At 37.6% G+C, this 26219-nt stretch overlaps 6 protein-coding genes across 10 annotated transcripts in view; 1 reads left to right on the top strand and 5 right to left on the bottom strand.

Annotated features, from left to right (window-relative positions):
* Window positions 1-26219, bottom strand: part of LOC115626607 — a 150974-nt gene that overhangs the window by 96771 nt on the left and 27984 nt on the right. The gene's annotated exons all lie outside the window — the stretch shown is intronic.
* Window positions 6398-8348, top strand: LOC115626611 (putative inorganic phosphate cotransporter). Of its 2 annotated transcripts, none has more exons than XM_030522004.1 (6): window positions 6398-6533; window positions 6603-6799; window positions 6853-7299; window positions 7388-7766; window positions 7821-8059; window positions 8114-8348. In XM_030522004.1, the coding sequence occupies exons 1-6, from the start codon at window positions 6488-6490 to the stop codon at window positions 8255-8257; spliced, it is 1452 nt and encodes a 483-aa protein (XP_030377864.1). In that variant the 5' UTR covers window positions 6398-6487; the 3' UTR covers window positions 8258-8348. The 2 variants fall into 2 exon arrangements, with proteins under 2 accessions (XP_030377864.1, XP_030377865.1); XM_030522005.1 differs by having other exon boundaries at window positions 8106-8235.
* LOC115626536 lies at window positions 8554-9435 on the bottom strand. The gene is made up of 2 exons (XM_030521915.1): window positions 9164-9435; window positions 8554-8797 (listed from the first exon to the last, which is right to left on the bottom strand). The coding sequence occupies exons 1-2, from the start codon at window positions 9433-9435 to the stop codon at window positions 8674-8676; spliced, it is 396 nt and encodes a 131-aa protein (XP_030377775.1). The 3' UTR covers window positions 8554-8673.
* Window positions 10439-12290, bottom strand: LOC115626619. 4 transcript variants are annotated; one of them, XM_030522014.1, is made up of 2 exons: window positions 12034-12290; window positions 10439-10666 (listed from the first exon to the last, which is right to left on the bottom strand). In XM_030522014.1, exons 1-2 carry the CDS (start codon window positions 12213-12215, stop codon window positions 10531-10533), a joined length of 318 nt encoding a protein of 105 aa, XP_030377874.1. In that variant the 5' UTR covers window positions 12216-12290; the 3' UTR covers window positions 10439-10530. The 4 variants fall into 4 exon arrangements, with proteins under 4 accessions (XP_030377874.1, XP_030377873.1, XP_030377875.1 ...); XM_030522013.1 differs by lacking the exon at window positions 12034-12290 and adding an exon at window positions 10723-11065; XM_030522015.1 differs by lacking the exon at window positions 10439-10666 and adding an exon at window positions 11426-11650.
* LOC115626620 lies at window positions 12765-13480 on the bottom strand. Its single transcript, XM_030522017.1, has 4 exons — window positions 13370-13480; window positions 13236-13310; window positions 13117-13176; window positions 12765-13054 (listed from the first exon to the last, which is right to left on the bottom strand). Exons 1-4 carry the CDS (start codon window positions 13405-13407, stop codon window positions 12904-12906), a joined length of 324 nt encoding a protein of 107 aa, XP_030377877.1. The 5' UTR covers window positions 13408-13480; the 3' UTR covers window positions 12765-12903.
* Window positions 14222-18179, bottom strand: LOC115626609 (protein toll). The gene is made up of 2 exons (XM_030522002.1): window positions 16817-18179; window positions 14222-15923 (listed from the first exon to the last, which is right to left on the bottom strand). Exons 1-2 carry the CDS (start codon window positions 18079-18081, stop codon window positions 14576-14578), a joined length of 2613 nt encoding a protein of 870 aa, XP_030377862.1. The 5' UTR covers window positions 18082-18179; the 3' UTR covers window positions 14222-14575.

Genomic DNA, 26219 nt, shown 5'->3' with positions numbered 1-26219 from the left:
CAAACACTTATAAGATCGAGTCTGCAGTTGATAGCTGCTTTTATCACAAAAAAAGGTCTGGTATATGGCTGGGAATGATGCTTCGAGGACTATGCGGAGAAATAAAGGTATCTCTTCCCCCTACATGAAAAACAAACAAAAAAATGTAATTTGTTTTTTATCGGAAAACAAAACTGTAAAACGTTTTAATTCAACATTTAATTAAATTTAATTAACTTCAATTTTTGAGATACATTTTGCCCAATTCGTTGCAGAGCGTAAAAAGCAATTTATAAACTAAGTATATAGATAAGTAGCCAAAACGCCTATTTGCGGAATGGGAAAGAGCAATAGAAGACAGCAAATATATTAAATAATTTAGAAGGCAAAAACAATTAGACAATGTCTGCAATCAACTCAATTCAATCAAAAACACCACAGACTGTCACGCACCCTAATTCCATTTATAATTTCCGATTACCTAGTCTAGGCTAAATATAGGTTTTCGGCACGGTCCTGGAGTATTGGCGCCGGCATCACCCGATCCCCGGCGCTGTTCCAGCAGCCGCTCAAAGGCCGACTTTTGCTCCGGAGTAGCCGCAGCTATATAGAGGAGATCGTTCCTTATGCAGTAGCCATTGTCAAAGCGAACGACCACGAAATGACGCATAAAATGCCGGCACTCGTAATATGGCTCTCTGGATGTAGACGGCAGATCGACGTACTCTTTGAACATACCCGTAATGTTCAAGACAATGAAGAACGGCGTCTGAAGCATCACATCTACGGTGAAGGAATCCGGCAGATGCTCCGTTTTGGGCCACTTCTCCAACTGTTCAACAATTGCATTGGGTCCAACACGCAAATGCCGCATTCTCGTCAAATCATTGGAGCCACGAACGTCACCATCGAAGGACACATAGCTGTCGAGACGCGTGGACGAAATGTTGAAGGGCGACGACAGCGTCATCGAAAACATGGCATCCGGATGATAGGCGCTAATTAGAGGTGCACGCGTATGGCTATCATAAATGGAATAGTACTGTATAAGAAAGTCGCGAACCAACAAAACATTTGCGCCATCGCACAGGAAAATGGGTCGCCGGATGAACGACTTTTTGGCAAGCTCTTTGGAATTGTTGCCGTCCATTATTATATCGAGCGCAAGCCAACAACGCGTCTTGTTAGTAAAATATATATATAAATATTGTTGTTTTTCGAATATCAGTTAGCAGTGAATGCTGTATTTTTGTATTGGAATTTTTATCTTTATGAAGCTGAGTTGTTACCCTGCTTGGCAAGAAAGTTCGTTCAAAAAAAATGTTCAATAGAGTGGAAAACATAAAATCTTAAATTTTGAGAATAATATTTTTAAATAATTATTGGAATACCTATTTGAATTCTCTGGTTTTTAATAGAGCTCTTTAAGTCCTCTGCCATCAACAAGTGGAGCTGGGTGTCCTGACTTTTAAATAGTATGTATGTACACATGCGTAGAATAATTATAGAATAACAAAATTAAGATAAGATGTTTTGGTAATATTCTTTAAGGATCGTTTTAAAGTTTTCACCTTTCAATCAACTTTGAGTTAAATGACTGCATTAACTGTCCATAATTATCTGCAAGGACGATTACTCGTAGTACGTATTTAATATGCTATACATTTTTCGCAGCTATTTTTGCAATCAATCACAATGCTAACAACTTTTGCCATTAGCGATTTCTGCTTCACCTGTTAATGATGTTCAATTAAGCGTGTGTGTTGTTATTGTTATTATGGTTGTTATTGGACACAAACATAACTACAGGCAATTGCAATTATAGCGCGTTGCAGTGCCCTAAAGTATGCAACAACTATCCTTAATTGCTCACACACACACACACACACACACACAGCGAAAAACAAAAGCTCAAGAGCAGAACAAGTTGAAACTGAGCTGGCAATAAAACGCAATAAAATCAAATGTAATAAAATGCTGACGCCTTTGGCGCACCCACACACCACACAGCCATACATACATATGCTATAAGCACACATTGTAAGCTCTAGAATGTAATATATAATGATTTATGCACGTGTCTGTGTGTGTGGGTGTGGGTTTCTGGCAACAGTTGCTGCAACTTGGCCAGCAACAATTTTTGCATGCGCTTCGATTGGTTGTGGCGCCAGAACGCCATGGAAGACCACACACCACCACACGCACAGTAATGCGGGCGGATAGACAGTTAAACAGGAAGATAGAGGGACACGCGCGCGGGGATTGGCAATCGAAGCTTAACCCCTTGTGTGCCATTCATTCAACGCTGCATAGTTTAGGGCTGCTGGCATGATGATACTCTCCAGCTCCCCAGCAGTTTCATCTTCTTTTCTTTTCTATTTGAGTTTCGGCTACATTTTCAATACTTTTCAGCGGCAAGTCACGTGCCGAGTAAGAGTAAGAAGTAAGAGAAGAGTAAGAACCAGCTTGGTGGCACATTAGTGTTGTGCAGCCATTCACTGTGATTGTTTTTCGCATGTCGTCTTGAACTCTTCTTACACTACGACTGCCTAACACTTCTACACTACTCGCGGGGCAGAAACACAAAGAAGGGCAAATATTTATGGAATAGGCAGACACAGGCGTCATAAGCCCCCTGTTTCAACATCGATATCTTTTAAAGCAAAACTGCTTTGAACATCAGTCTAATGGCATAGCAATGCGCAGATTATGTTAATTATAGTAATATTATATAGAAATATTCTTCTGTATTATAGTTTCATTAAAATGGATGCTCTACAGTCGACTTGGGAATCATTCTTACTACGAAATGTCTTTTGTTTTTCAAATATCTTGGTACTTATTTATTTTACATCAAAGCTCACTTCGTTTTAAAGTTCCATTAAAATCGGTGAACATTTGTCTAAGAGCCAATGTTACTTACGCCGTGCGCAAGAAGCACTGTCCTGCCGGCTTCTTGAAAGACCAACTGTTGAACCAACTCAACCGCTACAAGTACTTGTGCGCACACCTATTAAGGCGCCTTACCCTTAGAAAATAGTATTGTGCATTAGGTCAAGCGTAATAGAGACAGAATCCACAAATTGCGCTGCCTCCGTACTAGTTACATTCCCTTTTTAAAAAACAATGTCACCAGTTACAAGTCATGCATTGCTCGTTCCTCGCGATGAGGCTTGCAAGTACATACGGGTATACGAAATTACTGCGCAAACCCATCTTGGGTATATCGAACTGTACAACCCAGAACCCATACTCACATTGGGGGATTTCAGATCGTTGAGCTATGCCAGGCCCGAATTTATTCAAAAGTTCAGCACTTACTAACTATTAATTACAATTAATTATTGAAACCATTGATAAAGGCGTCCTAAACATAAGGCACTACTTAGCTTGCTCTGTCTTTTAGATACAATTTTAAAAAAACCCGGGAGCTTTCTACTGTTTTCATGTATATTCCTTGTAGTAATTAAGGACGCATTTAATTTGTCAGGATAGACTTAAGACTCGTTTATAATAATTTACAAATGACAAACGGCATCAGGAACGAAATTCAGAAGATGTTGCGTACCCTGTGCTTTCCTTCTTTCTTTTCAATTAGGTTAAAATATTTTAATGAGCACACAAATTATTCTAGTTATTCTAGCTGCCAGTCTCTTAACTTCCGCAATTCGTGACTTATTATCTTCTGGTACGATCGGACCCCATCAAAAGTAAATGTCTAGTCATTTAACATTTCGGCGAGCCTGAACTAATACTTAAATATTTGCCTCTCTTTGGAAACCGTCCCTATCTGCTTGGAACAGCGATAGATAAGCTGCCAGGCTTTTTAAATAAATTATTGAGATGACCCGACATTGTCAATTTGTGGCCTTTGCGTGGAAGACTATTTAAATTGCTGTGCCGATAAGCCCCTAAGTACATTAAGGCATTGTTATAACCTCAGGTAGTTATGGCATTGCTTTGTATATTGTAAGGTGCATTGGTCTGCTTCTTTCCTATAAATAGTGCTGTGCATTGAGGCCAACCTCTAGTGTATTTTCATTGTTTGCAATGGTAAGTTGAATTATAATCAATACGAGAAACCAAATTTATTTCGAAAATATTATTTTTGCAGCATATTTTCACAGCTTCAATATTGTTGTCATTTGTGCTGTTGGTGCAAGGCACTGAATCTCAGGATTCAAGTCCCTTATCTGAGGAAAGAATATTTATAAAATACCCAATACACGTACAAAAAACTACAAAACAACCCACCTCTACAACTACCACGACGTCTACCCCAATTGTCACGGAACCGAATCTAACAACGACGACGGGTCTACCCGACTTCTGTCCCATATTTCCTCATTTGCCAATTTGCCAGAATCCTGTGAGCACCCCGCCGGTATATTCTCCGTTGCCATATCCATCATTAGGGGCATTGCCATTTTATGGATACGGGAACCCCTATGGTTACTCCCCCTATGGTTACCCTGCCTATGGTTACCCTGGCTATGGTTACCCTTCTTATGGCTACGCTCCTGGCCTATATGGAGGTCGTAATGCAAACAGCAACGAAGACTACCAGCAGCCTCTTCTTATTTTTTTGGCTCCAATTTACAACTATGGTGGCTCTGCCTCCAAATAAATATCCAAAAGACCATTCAAATCAGATGGAATAGCTTGTTTTAACTGCATTAATTCATTTGTAATTCACGATATAAGCACTTTTCTTTAAATAAAATTATCTTCACATGTTTCAATAATTCTTAACTGAATAAAAAGATTAAAAAATATGTGTTTATGTTCATTTCAATAATTTTGTGTGCATTAGAGAGTTTTATACAAAATTTCAAGAATTACGCTAATAGGGAGGAGTAGAGGGCACTGGCTTCGGATTCTAGTTCTTACCCATGTCCTCATACTTATTCAGAATGCCTCCTTATGAGCATTGCATTTCGCAATAAACTATACTAGTTTTTTTTTTACTTTTTGAGTACGGCGTAGAGAAATGAAAAACAAAAATACATTAAGGATTAAAAAATGACCAAAATTGTCTTCGAAATACAATTAAAGGTAAACCAGCTAATTTACAATAAGAAGAAAGTGCAAGAAAATGTTTCTAGTTAAACCACATTTTTTGTAAGCCAATAGCAGTGACAAACAACTGTCACTGTGATTGAAAACTCGCGATTTCTCTTAACACCACGAACTGGCTGGATAGTTGGTTGGTTGTTTGGTGTCTGGTGTTTCGTTAGTTGGCTGGCTGTGTGGTTTCTGCTCTCGTTACTAGTCAATTCTTATAGTTTATGGGAAAACCGAGCTATGATAAATGAGAAGTAGTAGCTGCAAACAGCTGTTTGTTAAAACTACTGCCACAAGTAAATTTTGAAGTCTTTTTGTTCACATTGAAAAACGAGCAATGAGTTATGATGATGATGTGCCACACACTAGACACAGACACACACACACACACACCCAACTGTAAGTTGTTTGTTCAGCAATAATATGCCATTAGTTTTCCACAAAAAAAGGCAATTCGGATTCAACAGTGTTTATGTGAATTGTTGTAAATGGGTTTAATTGAAAATTTTCAGAGAATTTGCACTTAAAGCAGTTGGCCCATAAAATAATTCTTTTTCATTTCCTTTGGCTCTGCTTTCACTTCCGGCAACCACCAACCAGCAGCTGCCAAAAGCCCTTCAACTAAATTCGCTTTATGACACTTTTAAACGCCTACAAAACGCTAGCACAAAGGACCCAGCCCGACGGATGCTGCCCGATGCAATGAATCTTCCACAAAGGCCAAGCGATTGCTACAAAAACAAATAATAAGGAAAATACAAAATTTATAAAGAAACAAAACCAAAAAAAATAGCTGACGCGCCAAAAAGATACGCCCGCCTTGGCCAATTCTTTTTTGCTTTTCGCTCGATGTCTGAAAATTGGCTGGCAAATTGTGTTGAGCCTCCGAATTGTGAAGGACGCAATTACTGAACTGGATAATTAGAGTTTGACATTGGCTGCCAGCATGCGACTGAATAAATATTTAAGTGATTTTATTGAACGCAACACAATTCGAATGCGACAGAGAGCATGCGAGTTGGAGACTAAGTTCATGAATACAAATGAGTTAAACACTTTGGAGCCACACTGTGAGGAACAATTTTTTGTATTGATATTGATTTTGAAGTAGGAAATATTTTGATTGAGCAAAGAAGAAGCTGCACCCCCCAGAGAAATTGTTATAATAATAATTCATTTGCAAATTTTTCACAAAGTATATCCCGGAGGATTGCAGCGCATTGGAAAAGTAAAACAATGGTTGAAGATATATGCTAACAGACTTTGGCTGCATTGTTGGCATATTTTGATGCACTACACATGTACTATATTACAATTTATATACGTGTATATCCATTGTGCTTACCTTTGCAAAAGTACACAAAATTGACACTTCATACTTTACATCTTGTATATTTTATATTTAGAACACAGAATCGTTTTACACATCACAGTTGAAAGGTAAATGGAAGAAGACCCGCGCCCATCCTGGGGACAGAAATGCAGCCCTTGTAAGTGAATCAAATGCAAATACTTTACCCCTCCCCCCACTCAATGACTGCACCCTACCGATTTATTAGACTGCTTATTGCCACAACGAGTCACGTGTGCTCTAATGGGCTTCCTAGCAGTGTTATTTGCATTCACTAATCGGATATCCATGTCATATGCCATCACTCGGCTTGTCATACCGGTTAATCGTACAGAAGGTAACGATACAGACTCGAAATTTGAAGAAGTATGTCCAAAAGAAGAGGTGGAGGAAAGTAAAGCTGCGGTGAGCTTGGGCTAAGGCATTACTAATCCAATTACTGAGATGATTTATTACAGAGTACTGGTACTTATGACTGGTCCGAGCAACTGCAAGGTTATATTCTGTCCAGTTTCTACATTGGCTACTTAATTAGTCAGGTGCCCGGTGGCATACTGGCCGACAAAATTGGATACAAATGGGTGTTGGGCCTGAGCGTTTTCATCTCTGGACTATGCACCGTAATTTCTCCCATCACCATAACAGTAGGGGGCGCATACGCACTGATTGTTGTTCGCATTATTATGGGACTGTCTCAGGGCCCCATATTCCCAGCAATGACAGTGATGTTGTCGGTGTGGGTTCCGGCCAGAGAGCGCGGTACGCTGGGAACCCTTTGTTACAGTGGCAGCACGGTGGGTATTATTGTTAGCAACGCTGTTTCTGGGGTTTTATTATTCAGCCTGGCTTGGCCCTGGACATTCTACTTCTTTGGTAGCCTAAGCATAATTTGGTTTGTTGTATTCGTAAGTATTCCTGAGCAACTGAGGAACTATAATTATAAATTTATTTGCCCATAATAGACGATTCCTTGCTTTATTTAACAAATTGCAGGTCTTAGTTTGCTACGAGCATCCCGCGACACATCCCTTCATTTCGTTAAAGGAGCGCGAATACCTTAATAGCACAATAGTCACATTAAAAAAAGAAAAGCCACCGATACCATGGAAACCAATGTTGCTCAGTATGGTGATGCTCTCGGTGCTCATATCCCAACTAGGTCACGATTGGGGCTACTATGTGATGATTACCTGCCTGCCCAAATACATGTCCGATGTCCTGCAGTTCTCCATACGTTCAAACGGCCTTTACACCGCTCTCCCCTACGTAGCCATGTGGATAGCAACCATTTTGAGTGGCCTAGCCGCCGACTGGATCATACGTACGGGCAAAATGTCAATGACTAATGAACGTAAGCTGGCGACATTCGTGGGTAAGTGGCATTACGCGACCTATATAGTAAAGCACCTTAAACGCCAACTTACAGCCGCCGTCGGACCAGGCCTTTTTATGGTCGTTGCATCCTATGCAGGCTGCAACAAACTGCTCGTCGTCGGACTCCTGATCTTGTGCATGTTTACTATGGGTCCGTACTATGCCGGTCAGAAGTTGTCCGCCATTGACTTAAGTCCGTGCTATTCTGGCACCATAATGGCTATCGCAAATGGTCTTGGTTCGGTTTCGGGCATTATATCGCCCTCAATAGTGGGTGCGATGACCCCAAATGTAAGTTAAACACCAATATGGCGGCCTTTTCTAGTCATCTCCAAAGCATTCCAGGCAACAATGAACGAATGGCGGGTGGTGTTCTGGGTGTCATTCGCTATCATTACATTTTCTGGCGTTGCTTTTGCAATTTGGGGCTCAGGCGATGTACAGAAGTATGATCCAACTTATAAGGAACCCGAAACTGAACAAAAATAAAGAATATTTCCTCTTTTTCTAAAATATATTTTGTATACTAAGTACCAAATATCTTGTAGCTCAACAAATTATACTGTACAACAAGCTCGGATTTATATTTTTTAAATCAAATTCGATTAGTGAAGAAAGCATTGTGCAATTAGTTTTTATAACAAAGATTGTTCACATATTAATTGAAAATACTGCAAGTGAGACGCAATTCATAAATTCAAAAATATGCTGTTAATAAATTTACATTCTTGGCATGAATTTCTTTTCAGGGATAAACCCTCCACCACAAACAAAACATACCGCAGTTAAAATTTATGAGCATAAAATATTTTGCAACCAATATTTTAATTAAAATTATACAAAAGCAAAGGCTTAGGCATCAAGTTAGCAGATGAGCCCGAATACCATCGGCATTGCAGTACGAATCAATGGTTATCCGGAGTTTTTTCGTCTGTTCTGGCCCTTTTACGGCAACGATTATTGGAGGTTAGCACATAACCGGGTGGGCAATTCGGGGGCATGTTCGATATGCTATAATCTGATCCGTGACTTGAGAAAAATATAAAATATTAATTTTTATTGAAATATTCAGATGCGATGTAATAAATTCGCTTTAGATATAGAAGTCTAGCAAATCAACTTGTATTACATATCTACCCGAAACATCAAAAGGGTAAAAAATAGTAGAAAGCCTCTACGACCCGTTTTTTGGATTTTACTCTAATTATAATTAATTCAATTCTATAATACGGTTTAAGGGACTTATAATTGCGTTCAATCCTCCAACCAAGTCAAGTTTGTAAAATTGCCAATTTAACCGTTACCTGAATTTTTGTTACGCTCAGACCACTATTTCGCTCTCTTTCTTTAAAATTCATACCCTAGTTATAATTTCTCAAAAATTTTGGAACTTACGACTTGTTTTTTTTGCGACAATGTCCACCAGGCGCCTTGATCTCGTCGGCCCTACATTTGTCCCCCTTCCGAATACGCTTCTTGGTCTGACACAAGCCGTCATGGGCACCAAATCCCTTCTTACAAGCATTCACTTCCGATTCCTTTACGTCTTTGGGGTTACGACAGACTCCTTTGACCATTATTTTGGGCGTCTTGCAATTTTTCTTACAAATGACAAGAGCTATAAATGCTAAAAAAGCTAGAACCAATTTCATGCTAATGACTGCCATACTCTAGGGTTCCACTGATACTGCTGATTAAAACACCATCAAACCATAGTTTTTGTCGATTTTTTATGCCGATGATATAAGGGGATCTAAACACATTTATTATGCTATAATCGTTGAAACGAAACATTTAATGATGTTACACCTTTTTTTTAGAGAATTCTCGCTGCTCAGGTCGGGATAAATTAGATAACTTTGGAAAACTGGCCATACTAATTTATACCAGATTTAGTGAAAAAAGCAATATGCATTAACATTTACAATTAGTTTTAATAACAAAGATTATTCACATATTAATTCAACATGCTGCGAGTGAGACGCAATTCATAAATTCAAAAGAAAACAAGAGAGAACGCTACTGTCGACCAAGCCCGACAGTTTAATACCCTGTACCCAGGTTAACTTCCGTCACTGAGTTATATGCGCCCATAGCAGCAGCAAAAAGAGGAAGAAGAAGAGCGAATTTGTTGCTGCAGTTTGGGGGGGTTGTACTGGAGAGAATTTGTTTCGCTAATAACTTTTCTTAGAATTGACCGAATTGAACATTTTGAACAACAGTAGACAATTATATATAAATTATGTGTGCAAAGTTTGGTTTAGGTAGCATTTGAAATGTGGACGCTATTGACGAAATTCTGCAGCGGGGGAAGGGGGGGGATTAAAAAAAATAAAATAAACTCGTCCTTACTCGGACCTAGGAGAATCTGGATGCCAACTTTGGTTATTCTAGCTTTTATAGCTTCTGAGATCCTCGCGTTCATCCAGACGGACGGACAGACGGACGGACATGTCTAGATCGATTTCTCTCGTCATGCTGATCAAGAATATATATACTTTATGGGGTCGGAGATGCTTCCTTCTGTATGTTACATACTTTGCACAAACCTAATATACCCTTTTTACCCTACGGGTACAGGGTATAAAAATTACATTCTTAGCATCAATTTCTTTTAAGGGATAATCCCAAGCTGGCACCCTCCACACACAAAACAAACCGCCGTCACAATTTATGAGCCCAGAATATTTTCAAACAAGATTTTAATTAAAATTTTACAAAAGCAGAGGTTTTTTTGCATTAAGCTAGCAATGCAGCACGAATCAACAGTATTCCGGCATTTGTTTAGTCTTCAACACATTAATGTCTGTTCTGGCCCTTCTACGACAACGATATCCAGGGGTTAGCACATAACCGGGTGGACAAATCGGTGGGAAGTGAAAAATGCTATAATCATCACTTAAAAAAAAATATATTAATTTGTATTGGAATATTCAGATGAGATAGAAACCTACGAGTTGTTTTTCTTATGACAATGTCCACCAGCTACCTTGATCTCGTCAGGCAGACATTTGTCCCCCTTTCGAATACGCTCGATGGTCTGGCACAAGCCGCCATGGGTGACAAGTCCCTTCTTACAAACATTCACTTCCGATTCCTTTACGTCTTTGGGGTTACGACAGACTCCTTTGACCATTATTTTGGGCGCCTTGCAATTTTTCTTACAAATGACAAGAGCTATAAATGCTAAAAAAGCTAGAACCAATTTCATGCTAATGACTGCCATACTCTAGGGTTCCACTGACACTGCTGATTAAAACACTTTCAAAACATAGTTTTTGTCGATTTGTTATGCCGATGATATAAGGGGATCTAGACACATTTATTATGTTATAATCGTTGAAACGAAACATTTAATGATGTTACACATTTTTTTAGAGAATTCTCGCTGCTCAGGTCGGGATAAATTAGATAACTTTGGAAAACTGGCCATAATAATTTATACCAGATTTAGTGAAGAAAGCAATATGCATTAACATTTACAATTAGTTTTAATAAAAAAGATTATTCACATATTAATTCAACATGCTGCGAGTGAGACGCAATTCATAAATTCAAAAGAACGACCAAAAAATTACATTCTTAGCATCAATTTCTTTTAAGGGATAGTCCAAAGCTGTGTTTGGAGGGTACACACAAAACAAACCGCCGTCACAATTTATGAGCCCAGAATATTTTCAAACAAGATTTTAATTAAAATTTTACAAAAGCAGAGGTTTTTTTGCATTAAGCTAGCAATGCAGCACGAATCAACAGTATTCCGGCATTTGTTTAGTCTTCAACACATTAATGTCTGTTCTGGCCCTTTTACGACAACGATACTTAGGGGTTAGCACATAACCGGGTGGGCACTGGGGTGGGAAGTCAAAAATGGTATAACCACTTAAAAAAAATATATATATATTAATTTGTATTGGAATATTCAGATGAAATATAACTAATCCGCTTTAGTTTTAGAAGTTTTGTCTAGCAAATGAGTTATGCCTTATCAAGTTATTATTTTTTGAATGTTATGACAAATCGAGTAATCTCCAGACAAAGTAATGCCTTCTGTTATACTTTTGCTGGAGTTTAATTTAATTAAATTGTTTCTATAATACTAACCGTATGGGACCTGTAATTGCGTTCAGTTCTCCAACCAGGTTAAGTTGGAAAAATTCTAATCTAACCGTTACCTGCATGTTTGTAACGCTCAGACTACTATTGCCCTCTTTTTCTTTAAATTCCTACCCTAGTTGTAATTTCTCAAATAATTTGGAACTTACGAGTTGTTTTTCTTATGACAATGTCCACCAGCTACCTTGATCTCGTCAGGCAGACATTTGTCCCCCTTTCGAATACGCTCGATGGTCTGGCACAAGCCGCTGTGGGTGACAAGTCCCTTCTTACAAACATTCACTTCCGATTCCTTTACGTCTTTGGGGTTACGACAAACTCCTTTGACCATTATTTTGGGAGTTTTGCAATTTTTCTTTCTACAAATGACAAGAGCTATAAATGCTAACAAAGCTAGAACCAATTTCATGCTAATGACTGCCATATTCAAGGATTTCACTGACACTGCTGATTAAAACACTTTCAAAACATCGTATATGTCGATTCGTTATGCCAATGATATAAGGAGATCTAAGCATTTAAACATTATATGCTATAATCGTTGAAACGAAACAAATAATTAGGTTAACTTTATACTCTTTACGAAGGGTAAAAATAGTATGTCCGTATGAATGCCTGGTTTTATTGTTTTTTGCACTAGAGAAACAGTTTCACTTAAATGGAAAAAAGGTCAAGGAGAAGCAATCAAAAGCTTACGAGAACGTTGGACTATATATATTGCCAAAATAAATAGTAGCAATAATAGAGAGGAGCCGACACGCTATATCCCAATTCTTAAAGTGATGAGTCTAGATATGGAATAAACAATAAAGACCACACAATGTGCTTACCAATAGTAAAAGGCGACTTATTTTAGTAAAAGCGTTGAACTCGTAGTATGTACTCTTTGCTTGAATTTTCAAATAGTCGTACTGTTTTTTATACAAATGATACAGTTTTACTATAATGTACTTCTCACTAGCTTTATATCTTAGACCACCAATATTACACTTGAAGCATAAGTTGACATTAACCGCCGTTTAACCCACTTTTCTACAACGACCATCGACGAAGATTTTTTCCGCCTCACATTTTTCAGATTTCTTAGAAGCTACTGGAAGACACTTGCCCTTCTTCATGTATTGTCCATCTGCACATCTTGGCATAGTTCCTAAAATAATATTTTGAATACTGGCCGAAAAACATAATTATTGGCATTGATATAATCAAAATGGATTTTAACAAACACCTACGGGATGGAGCTTATCCTACGACAAAGGTTATCAAGCCAGATTAGACCTCTCTCACAATTCCTTAACAGACAATCAGAGTGACATTCACAATTGTGTTTCGCATAAAATAAATAACTTACGGTCGCTTCGTCGGAACATTAAGAAATGCCGGTTTATTTTCGTTGGGAAGAGTTCCAGCTAATATATTTTGCATCCTTGCCAAACAGAAAAAAATAATTATTATTTAGCTAAATCTTGTTAAAAATGAGCTTACGGAATGGTTTTTATTTTACGACAACTTCCTTTGACCATCACCGAATCTGAATCACATTTTCCTACTTTTTCATTTTTTTCTTCGCAGTAGCCATGTGTTAGACACACTATGGCTAACATCAGTCTAAGGCACAGGGCCTGCATCATTAAAGTACTGCAATCATAATAGTTGTACTATATTCACATGCAACAGGGCCCAACGTATCAAATAAAATTAACTCTGTTGAGTTAACAAGTGAATCGAATATGATTTGCACATACATTACATAATTAGTATTCTATATATTGTTTCATAACAAGTCAGCATATGTACGCTAACAAGCTTCGATTTCACAAAGTGAGAGCTAGAGGTTAAAAAGCAGTACTTAACTAGCATAACTAGGGTACAAAATATAGAAATATTGTACCCTACTTAAACTTTGGTCCCAGAATTAAGATCAGATACCGAGCGTGTGTTTCGACAGAGAATTTTTTTTTATGTTGACGTTCATACAAAGCTTTTTGCAATATTAATTATTTACTAATATAAATTTTAGAAAACTCTGTTCCCTGTTTGAAAAGTACATATATATAAGTAATTATTTACAAACTAGTTTTTATTAGACTAATTTCTAATAAATAGTTTATGAAACATTGTTGTCAGCACACTCAACAAATAGTTTGAAATATTGGCAATCTAGTTTTATTTTATAACTTTATAAAAATAAGTTTCTTAATAAAAATTATACAAAAATTGTATATATTGCACAACTACAAAGCATGAGCGGAGATTTCGATTATGGCAACAGGCTTCAGTAAAACAGTTCTATGAACCTAGATAAGAACAAAGAGAGTTGAAAAGATTTCAAACACGAATGTTTTAATAGAGACAGATTTATTTATACTTAAAACAATATCAAACATTATTATCCTGTATAGCCCTTCAGTGTTCGGGACTTTTCAAAATACAAGTGCACAGGCGAACAGTCGGACTCGATATTAACACTGTTGATATAACGTGTCTACATCGCTATTATCGGTACTTTGTCCATATTTGATACAATAATATCAAAGTTCTTTTTTAAATCAATTTCTTTAAATAGCTTTGTCAACAGTCCTACTCGACTTCTTTATCAACAATATAAATAGTTGGTGGGTCTGACAAATCTTCAAACATGCTTTTAATGTGACTTAAAAACTAGGCGCAAACTTAAAATAAAAATTGTCGTTAGACCAACGGTGCTGGGCGCTTAGTTTGTCCCTTGAGCACTCGGCGATTGTGCGGCATGGCGTACCGCAGCTTGCTCCAAAACAAAGGATCCCCCCATTTAAGATAGGTGTTGAGCTTTAGATATGCACGCAATTCACTGTCAATGCCCTCGAAGTTCTCCAGCTCCTTGTACAGTATTATGATAATTCTTTTACGCTTGTCGCGAAGTGTAGCCTGATAGGCAATACGGAATTCCATGCGTGCCCAGACAGACTCGATAAAATGTTGCGAAAGTATGATTAATATACGCTTCGAGTCCTCCACGGTGCGTACAATCTGTTCCGGAATACAATCGCCCACCAGCCAGTCCCGACTGTGCAAGCAAACCCGGAACGCATGCGGTCCGGTCTCCAGTTTGGGCAAAAGTTTCGTAATCAGCTCCTCATCTTTGTGCGAGTACGAGATGAAGGCATCGTAGAGCTTGTCCTTATCCAGCTCCTCCTCAGACACCCACCAGAGGCACCAATTATGGTTGTACAGCCAGATCTTGAGCTGCTGCCTGTATGCTAAATAGAGAGTGCAAATCAAGCATCCGAGCACCACTAACCCGCCAACAATACAACCAATGAGCAGTACATATGACGGGCAAATCTCATCCACGTCTAGCTGCTGAAAAGCCTTTCTATATACGGCACCCGTGCCCGTGGCGCATTGCAGCTCCCCAATATCGCGAACCCGTTGCGGCTGAGCGCGCACAAAGTTCAAAAGCGGAAGCGCATTACAGTCGCAGTGCAGTGGATTGCCGGCCAGAGCCAGCTTTAGAGTGCTGTTCTCCAAATAACCGACGAACTCATCGCTGAAGCCGTTAATGTGATTGTAACGCACATCCAGAAAAGTCAGATTGATCGGCAGCTGTATGGAGCTATTGAAATGCTTCAAATGATTGTGCGCCAAATGCAATTCCGTGACATTGGCATAACCCGTCGAGTTGGCTGAAGGAAGCGCCTTCAAACTATTATTGGACGCCCTTACGATGGTCTGCACGAGTCGAGTGTGCGGCAACTCTGGCAGCTCTTTCAGCGCACTGCCGCGACAATCTACAATCAGCTCGAGAGTGTCTCGTTCCACCCAGCAAATGCAATCGCTAGCACATTGCCAGGTCTCCGCCTTATACTGACAAATCACATCATTGGTGCAGAGCAGGGCCTCGTAATGCATGGACAGCCTCGTACCATAAAACTGGGTACCTCGCATATCTATGAAGCTAAGACTACGTAGCTCACTAAATGTGGCCGACTCCAGGGCAATAAGAGAGTTATAGTTCACGTTAAGCATGTTCAGGGACCACAATGGCTTCAAAAGATCGCTATTGTAGAGGAAATATCACAGAATGAATGTAAGAACTAACCACAAATAGCGGTAAATAGTCATACTCTTGCAAATCGCTAATTTTAAGGTATTTCATAAAAGCGACAAAAATCTGGTCGTGATAAAAAAGTTCTCTGATGACATACGTTTTAAAACTAAAGCGCATGAAGCTCCTAAATAAACGTGATGTTTTCCATCAACAATAACTCTATAATTGCTAATATTCAAGAACAAAGAAAGCATAAATGATAAATGCAAATTTAACAAACAAACCCAAAATTAAGTTAACAAGCAACACTCACATCTGAACATTTAAACCTTATTAATTGGCAATCCGGATTATTGGGTACTTCTTAGACTAATCGATCCTAAAAGAAGCATATTTTCACTTCCTGTGTGCGCTTGGGGCTGCCTGATCACACATAGCCGTCAATATAGGAAGTAATAGGTATGAAGGGCTAATAAATCAACCCCTATTGGGCGAGGCGCTTCTCAATATCTTATCTTACCTTCTTTGTCTATTTATATAACATATATTTATGTTTTTCGCTGCTTATTTATACCTACTTATATACCTCTTCAACAACGAAATCTTGCACTGCTAACACTTTTTCAATTTTAGGACTCTTCCGATGTGTGGCCTTATAGTCCTTGGAAAAGTTCTGCCGTATGGTTTGGCAAACATTTTGACACATCTGTTCAGATTTATGCCTATGGCATAAGAATATTTCTTACCTGCAATCTACCCATACTTCCAATAAGCTTTGCTATCTGGAATTTTATCTTTTCGTTTTAAGCTAAATTCTTACTAAGTTTTAGTTAGGCTTTAACAACTTAAAGTAAAAGACGATCTTGCCAGAGTATGACCAATTACATTATTTTAATGCCAACCTGGATAGCGCACAAAGCTTGTTTCTGGATAAATCCAGAGTCTGAAGACGATGAAGAGAACTAAAGAGTCCAACTGGCAGCTCACTCAAGCTATTTGAATGCAAATCAAGGTCGGTCAAAAAAAACTGATCCCGGAAAAGTCCCACAGGCAGTTTATTTAGGAAGTCGTTAAACACGATCTGTATGATGCGTAAATTGTGACTGCCCCGGAACATTCGGTGATCCACCTTCGATGAGGCACTTAGCAGATGCACTTCCCGAAGCTGCGACATGTTGGTGAATAATTGCGGCTGCAACTTGGCCGCATTTCCTCCTAGGTGCACTGTAACATTTTCCAGCCGACACATCTGCCGCAGGAGGGCCGAACTAAAGTTCACCGAACGCGAATTCTCAAAATTTATCTCTTGTAAAGTGGTTGCGAAGGGTGCAAATAGTAGAGGGGGCAGCCAATCTACAGACAGTTTCAACTCCAGTTGTGTTAGGTTTGTAAAGGCTTGAAACATATCCTCCTCCAGTTGGTAGATGTCACTTTCAAATGTGAAGGAGCTTAGATTCTGCACATAGCTAAAAAACCAAGTGGTTTTGTTTAAACTAGTGTCACAATTTGTATCGTTATATTTTTTCTTGGTTTGGCTAATGTTGTTGTTGCTAAGGATGTTGCTAATATTGTTGCTTTTGTCGTAGATGTTGCTAACGTTGTAGGTATCGCTGGCATTGCCATACATGTTGCTAGTGCTGTAGATGTTGCTGCCATTCTCGTATACGTTGCTAATTTCAATAGTGATCTTGCCGGAGTCGCTACTATTACTAATTTCGTGGCTACCACTATAATCGCTAATATTGACGTCAGCAGCAGTCAACTTTTGCGTTAGTGCCATTCTGCTCGCATTATCTACACGTCGATCACGAACTTCAATCGCCAGTATAGATTCAATGCCCAACTTCGACTGCAAATCACTCCAAAAGGTCTCATTCCAAAAGTTGTAAGCATCAAACTCGAACTTGGTCACCTGCACAAGGTTAAAGCATGGCAAATGGTCAAGATCAAAGACATCGTAATAACTCATAAAAATGTTCGTCTCCCTATCCGATTGTTCCAATTGCATGGCATATTCGTCGGTACACCGCACCACCACTAAGTTCGATTCCGATTCGCACATGCAATTTGTTGCCGACTTTTTCATTCGATTGCAGTATGTGGAAAGAGGTACGATTTGAGCCAAGGCGCTGCCCAGCAAGGTGCTCACAATCACAAGCCACAACATGGCCGGCCAACTAAGTTAACTATTTTTAAACATTTAATTCGTTTTCCAGATATGGTTGATTAAAGTTTAATGAAAAATAACGCGCGCTACCCACGACACGAGCCACAACAAACGACGTTCGACTTTCGACTAAATCACAGCTGTTCAAAGCGACGCGGCATTGTTGTTATCGCCACCACCATATCTTGTCTTAAGAGGGCCTATTGATATCAGTCAGCAGCTAACAATTGTAAATTAACAATAAACGGCAAAGTCACAATCGATTTAATCTCACATACCGTAGCTATACCATAATAATAAAAACACTGAGGAACCGCTGAAGTGTTAAGTTAGTCACATTATTTAAAGCGCCATTTAACTTTTCATAGTACTTCGCTTCAAGAACTCTATAATTTTTTAGGTTTATAAGTATATTTAATTTCTAATGAAGAGCATTTTTAAAAACTTCGAAATAAAGTATAAATCCAGATTTTTCAGCTCAAAACAAAATGAATGTCTTCTTTCTGGCATTTATAATATAGTACTTAGATAGCAAATAATTTTGTATTCAAAGAAGTCAGAAGTCACATTGTTTTTTTATACGAATCCAACAAATAGTGAAGACATGTGGATTTCTGTTACGACTCACTATTAAACTATGTATACAAAGGAACTCTGTGAGTTATATACATTTGCACCCTTCCATAACAACAAAATAGAATAAATGCTTCAATGCTGCTTTAATTATATTGCAGATTCTTTTGTAAGGAATAAAAAAAATATAAACAGTATAAATATATTATTGCTTAGCGACATAGAGACGAGCCAGATTTTCTACGTGTAGCGTTATATTTAAACAGAAGTTCTTTAAAATAATAGATTTTCTTAAAACGATAGCATATCTCTAATGATAATTAACATTTTATGAGTGTCCCACAAAACTTTTGTACTAATATTTAATTTCCTGCTACAACAACTACTTGAAGTAAAAAATAAAATAAAACAAGTTTGTAAATAAATTTTTGCATAAAATATTTGTAAATAGGCTGGTAAATGGTTCCAAATTCTGTCTTTAACAAATATATTTGTAATATTGTGCTATCTGCAACAATTCATATGTTCGAAAATATACGTTTTTTTTTTTTTTTAAAGAACAACTTTTGAAGAAAAAACTACAAAATCTAAAGCTGCCCCCACCCACACGCGTAATACCGTCTTCCGGTATTGCATATCTACATATATACAAGTATATATGCAGGCATATCCCCACAAAAGTATGTTTACAAAAAGTTTGCTTGCTCAGTATTTTATTAATGAAGCACCATATACTGCTGACTCAACGATCGGCGGCGGTTATCAGTCAGTTCTAAGGCGGTATGAACCTATAACAATAGCCAAGTTTCTTTATCATGCAGAGTCAAGCAAGTGCGATAACATATAATCAGCAGAGCAGCCGAAATGTTTAGACACGGCCCACACCTTCCTAGAGAGGCATTTAGCAATTATTGTCAGCTGTCTAGAGTCACAGACTGACTTGCACGGTGTCTGTCGGCAGAAGCCGAAACTATTCAGCAGACACTCAAAATAAATCGTGGTAATGCCAAGTCAATCATGAAAACAGTAATCACACAATTAGTTGCCAATTACGCTCCATTTGTGACCATGAACAGAAGGTCAGTTGGGTGTGTGGCAAAGCGGGATGTCTTCTTTTTTTCTTTCAACATTTGCAAATTGTCGCCTACGCCACGAGAACTGTTCGACAACTTTTTCATAATTTATTTTACGTTTGCCCGCAAATGCAACAAAAAACGTCTATTTACAGATTGAACAAGTGTCGTCATGGACAGAAAGTTTGCACTGCATAACACGCTTTTCAAAATGAGAAAGAAAGAAAATAAAGTGTCAAGAACTTTCGAGCGACATTTTAATTGGTATTATAAAACGCTGAAGCGTCAGAGCCTACAGCCAATCATGCAGTTGCCCAATCTATACATCCGTACATACATCAAAATTGGCCTTTTAGCCTGGGCGCTGTGAAATGTGAAAAGGCAAACGCAATTACATGCTCAATTGCACGCAGGCACAGGAACAAAGAAAGGCAACAGGACCGGGAGGGCCATGGCTTTAAAAAATTACGCATACGCACTGTAGTATCTGGACCTTAATAAGCAAACGCACGAAGCGGCAAGCACAGTGCTTATAACTAGTCTTTAAATTCTCTGCGTATTCAAGTGGAGACTCATTGTACTCATTCAGTAAGTTGTGAGGCATAAGAAGTCACTTATGCTTAGATTATAAATATTATTCTTGTGTTTACTTCTTGAAATCAATATTATCTGCAATATGTATTCATTTGAAATACGTAAGTATGATAGGAGTTTTTATTTCTCGCCTCTTCGAAAAGACACTTAAAACGTTTAGATTTGTACATTTTATGAAACTTGTAGCACTATGAACTATTTTTAGCAACAATTAAAAAAAAAAAAAACGTATAGCACTAACTGCTACTCAGTATAAAGTTGCAGCAGGTCGAAAAACATAAATAAAATCATATATATCAGAGCGAATCTCCGACATACAAAATATACGTTTGTGAATGACAATGCAATCTTATGTAGATCTAGAGGTACTTGTAGAATAGTGGCGCATCAAAGTCAATGAACAATAAAGTAAACAAGTAACGTTCACACTTAATTAACGCGGTTGCCGCTATATATAAACGAGGTAATGATCCAGCAATCTAATTAATAATTAAAATTGCAGGTGTTTTTTGTATTTTTTTTGTTATTTTTCGACTGGTGGTCAAAATACAAATACACGACGTGTATTAATTCGTTAAACCTATATTTCGAATTTCTTTTCCACAAATACAAGTATCTGCAGAATATATGAACAATAATTATACATTTTGTTAAAAACAATATAAATTGTAAAGAAAACCCAAATTGTCTGAAAAAGAAAACATACATATGTACACTCAAAAATCGATCAAATCTAATTAATAATATTCAAATATCGATCAAAGTGCCTTCAAAGTACTTTAATAAATGATATTGATACTGATTATCAAAACCTACTTGAATGCGGTATTTATAAAAAATGTTGATAAATACTTTTACAAATGTGGGCTGTCGATATAGGTTACAATGAAGAATAAGTTTTAGCTTCGGACTTTTTCAATTTGAAAGATAACAAAACCAACATTCTAACAAATGTACAATTATATCTATAAATACCTTAATAGTACAGTATGTTTTTGGCGAGATATTTTTAGCATTGCTTATATTTTTAAAATAATTTTTGCACGAGACACTCTCAAACGCATAGTTATGATTTATTTAAACAACAAAAGAGGGACTCCATCAAAACATTTATTAAAATAAATTGAATTTTAAATCGTAAACATTCATTACAATTTTTATTCTGCATATAATTAATTTGTATATATATTATTATTATTATTATTTCGTAGTGCGACAGTAAAAATTCTTATAAATTACTGCACTAGTCACAAAAACAAAAATCATTTAAATTACATTTTATAATTCAATATAATTTATAATTCAATAAATTCGTAAATAAAATACAATTTTAAATCGTGAATATTGAATTAAGCAGCATTTTCAAACTGGTTCTCGAGCCACGAATAGAACAAAGGACGCACTTTTCGAACCGCAGGCTGCCTATCATAACACGCACAGCCATAACGGCACACACACTACACACACACACATTCATACACATATACACGTGTATGCAGATGGGTGCAGCTTTTATCTGAATGCACACATTCAAGCAAAACTGTTTGTTTGACTTTGCCTCGCCATGACATGCCCATCAATGCATATGCATTGGGGCTGAGTCCATTCTCCATTTGCCATTTACCACTCTAGCCATTTACCACTTAACCGCCACAGCAAAAACAACAATCATAACAACAAGGGGCGGAACAATAACAAAAGCCAAGCGACATTTGGTTTTTGCATGTCCTGCCATTGGGGGCGTGTTAAAATTTTTGCCATTGCAAATCTGTGTGTGTCGCATTCGTTATGCAAATGGGCATCGAGTGGAAAATTCTACACTCCTGTCCCGTACCCATTTGCTCGAACTAAAAGCCACATTTGTCAACGGGAGCTGCTCTTAAAGAAGCATTTCGCATTTCACATGAATGTCAACACTAAATTACTGCCAAAAGATAGTTCATGAACAGAGCTTTATCACTTGGCCAAATTATGCCAGAGCTCAAGCTTAATGCCCGGCTGTCAGTGGCGCAACTGCGTGTGGCACGTGGCAACTGTCAGCCAATGCCATTGTTATGACAGTCCCCCTCCCCCCTAACCACCTTCTGGGTGACATTTCGAAATTGTAAGGCATGGTAAATGCACTTTGAAGCACATTGCAAATTAAATCAAAATATACACAAACATATACACATACACACGCATCCACAATGCTCAACAAGAGCTCAGCTCTTCGGCAGATGTGCAGCATGCCACTTGCTGCCATTTCTATTGCCACTGTGGTTGCAATTGTGTTTTGGTGTACTCGAAGAAATCCCAACATCGAAAAATAACAAAAGTTTAATAAAAAATTCCTTTTATACAATATACCAGAGAGCTATTGCAGCTCTTTTGTTCGACTATGAAGTATATTTGTTTATTTCGACATTGAAACCAAATGTGATATTATTGAGTTATAAATAGTGTCTCACCATGATCTAAAGTTTTATCAAATTCAGTAAACTACATCATGCTCGTATATCTTCCATAGGAAGTATTATAACTACAAAGTGAATTTAATTTAAGAAACTATTTCAGTTCGAAAATAAAATAAAAATGGTATATTAAGAACGTTTCTAATTTCACATCAAATTTATTTAGAACGCAAAATTTATTTCAAATTTATTTCAACTGCATTTTTTCACAGTGTAGTTGTGCAGATCTTTCAGCTGCTATGCAGCTACTACTGTAAACCACACAACTGAAATGCACTTAACTGATTTCTTTTTCTATTTTTTGTAAGCATTTCCTTAGAATGAGTGGTTTTTGTATGCCACTCAAAAAGCAAATCAAATCTACAAAAAAATAGGAAAAATAACAAAAATACAAGATAAAAATCAAATCTGCAAAAATCAACCTAAAATTCCGTAAAACTTCTACACAAATCAGTGAATGTTGTGCTGTTAGCAAATTGAAATGAAACAGCAGCAGCATCTGAACAGTCAGCAGAGAGGCGGGAAGGGATGTCAGCATAGTTACGACTAAAAGCAAGCTTAGCTCATCAAAATGTTCAACGTTGCGTATACGCAATCTGCAGAAAAGTGAACTTTAGTTGGAAACAAGTAAATTCGTTCGTTTTACAGTTCAGTTAGGCAGTGCATTTGCATGAGAATGACAGAAGGAATTAATTAAACCAGAAACTAAGTTGACTGATGACTTGTAAGGGCAAAATAACAAATTGAATTTTCTTGCACTTGCCAAAAATTAATTAAGCATGTATGCAGGCAACTGTAGTTTTTCATTTAAATATACTTCGATGACTAGTGCTTAAAGTATATTGCTTACGTTTTCTGTTTACTCTCATTTTCATTTTCCTATCAACTGAATGGGCAATTCATTTCATTTATTTTAATTAAAGAGTTGCTAACAACAGACACGAAAACTTACGAAAAACTTAAGCTTTATATCGAATTTAAACTAAAACGTTTACAATTTATACCAATTTATACGATTACGGAATGAAAGAACTACCATCCTTCATGCATTCAGTTTCTGAAGTTCTAATTTTTTTTAACATATGAAGCCTGTTTCCCCTTCGAATGTTATCTGTGTTTTGTGGAATTGTAAATATTTTGACAGTTTACAAGTTTACAAGTTTGTGAGTTGGAAAGCTATTTAATACAACACTTCTGGAATGCTTCCTGCCACACAGCTCCTCAAATTTTCAGAACCCATTACTCACTTTCGATCCCATATAATTTAAGCATTTAATTTAACATTAGCACTATGTCTTACCAGCTCCTTACCATACTTTAATATAATTGATTTTCTTCAACTTCTTTTCTACAGTTATGCTCAAAGGGACATATAGTACACATTTTCGCACAAATTCGTCCAACTTAAATTAAGAAATATGAGAAGATTTAAAATCATGAGAAGTTTATGTACTTTTAGGATTTGCTTTTATATTTTTGTATTGCAAATTTTAATGACCCTTTTATACTTTTTTTTAGATCGAGCTCATTATCTACATCCAACCCTAAGAATCCTTCCTTCATCTTTTTAATTTGCAATTCGTTGAGTACCTTTTTTGAACCCCATTTTTTGTTTCTGTGCTTTACGGGCGTTTCTTGTTGCTTTGCCTACTTTCCACACCTCCTCACACATTTTCTTATCCCTCTATATTTGTGCGTTAAGAAAGTTTTTTTTTTTCCCCCTCTGCTGCCTGAAATTTCCTCCTACTCCTCACATATTGTCTTAGCCTTTTTTTTAGCAATTATTTTGCAATCACTTGCCCGTTCGTTTAAAATTTTATCTCTATCTTCAACCCTTTTTGGCTTTTTTCATTTATTATTCTGTGTATCTTTCGCATTTATTTTCTTTCTATAACAGCGACAGAGCATTTAAGCCGTATGTTTCCAACAATTGCAATTTGTTTGCCAACATACTTGTAATGTTGAGCATACGCAACATTTAGCCACATGATACTGCTCTCAGCCTGCTCCAACTTCTATCACTTACTCGCCCATTTTTTGCTTCTCTCCAACACATAGCCAGTCTACATATACACTCTACGACTGTATATGGCACATTAAATGGTAAAATTGTCGAAATGCCGCTACAAATGGCGACCGTGGCACGTCCGGCTTCGCTCCTACACCCTCTTTCCCTCCCGCACTTTCTTTGTCTTCTACAAGCTGTCGTTTTGTAGGTGTCGCCCTCCGGGTGCAGCGTAGCATCCACAGTCACCCATACGTATGCATTGTCTACGCTCTGATTGTTGTTTCGTTGTTGCAACAAACAGCAGAAAATGTCATCAACATTATATGGTCGGCGTTTCTTGCGGCTCGCCCGATACTTGGCTCTGCATCTGTAGTCTTTGCCTGCCACTCTTTCCACTCCCCGAGAAATTGCATTTCACCATTTATACGCCACATTTAACTCGGCTTTATGCACAGCTCGTTCGTGATACGTGGCTTACAGTTCCGTATCTAAAAGATACTCGTACTCAGAGATAAGATAAAGTGGCGCAAAATTTTAATGATCAAATTTGTTATACACACTTACAACCCTTAATCCGAGTGGAATATGAGAGTAACTATGCATGTGGGAGTCCCCGCTCAGTTGCATTGCACAGCCCAGCGATTCGCTTTGCGGGTAACCAAAATACATATTTTTAACTTGTTCAAGTTATTTTTAATTCAACCGGGCATCAAAATAAAAACCAACGCTATAAAATTTAACGCTCTACTGCAGTTCAAAGCGTGCTCAAGTAGACTGGCTTGTCGTTTTTGTTGTTGGCAGCAACCGCACAAAAAAGCTGTTAAAATCAACACTGAACTATACTCGACTTCAGAATACACTCTACCCTCGTAAACTAATTATTACAATAAAATAGAGTTTTTTTATTTATTTATTTATTTATTTATTTTTTTGAAAACAATATGGTTTCTTTTTACTTTAAATGTGATTCATCAACCAAGCTTGTATTCATCGCATAAGTTAAGGCTATAGTCGTATATAGTAGCACGTAGAACAATTACTTGATAATTTGATTTTGAATCAAGTTTTTAATGCATCTTAATCTCAATGAATGTTAAATGAGAAACAACTTATGACGGTGGTGGGCCTCCCCTTTTCCTTCCACATCACTCCTCACAGTACGGGTACTTTCAACTATTTATTTATTTGTGTTTAAGTTAGCAAAAGTATTTACTTAATGCCACCAACATTGCATTGCAAATATTATGTCATAGTTACTAAGCCCATCTTTACAGGATATATAGAGACTGCAAATGACGAAGGCGTGTGGGCGTGTGCTCGTTTTGGGCGTGGCTGTGTGGTCCCACAACTGCCAGCGCATACGCCAAGGACATGTATTCACATGCCCGCCCACTCACACACATGCAAGGCACCTAAAAAATGCGAAAAATGTTCACA

The sequence above is a fragment of the Scaptodrosophila lebanonensis genome, unplaced genomic scaffold (assembly GCF_003285725.1).
Source record: "Scaptodrosophila lebanonensis strain 11010-0011.00,11010-0021.00 unplaced genomic scaffold, SlebRS2 tig00000085-arrow-pilon, whole genome shotgun sequence".
Taxonomy (NCBI): Eukaryota; Metazoa; Arthropoda; class Insecta; order Diptera; family Drosophilidae; genus Scaptodrosophila; species Scaptodrosophila lebanonensis.
The sequence above is the reverse complement of the archived record's forward strand: the minus strand, read 5'-3'. Positions and strand labels throughout refer to the sequence as shown.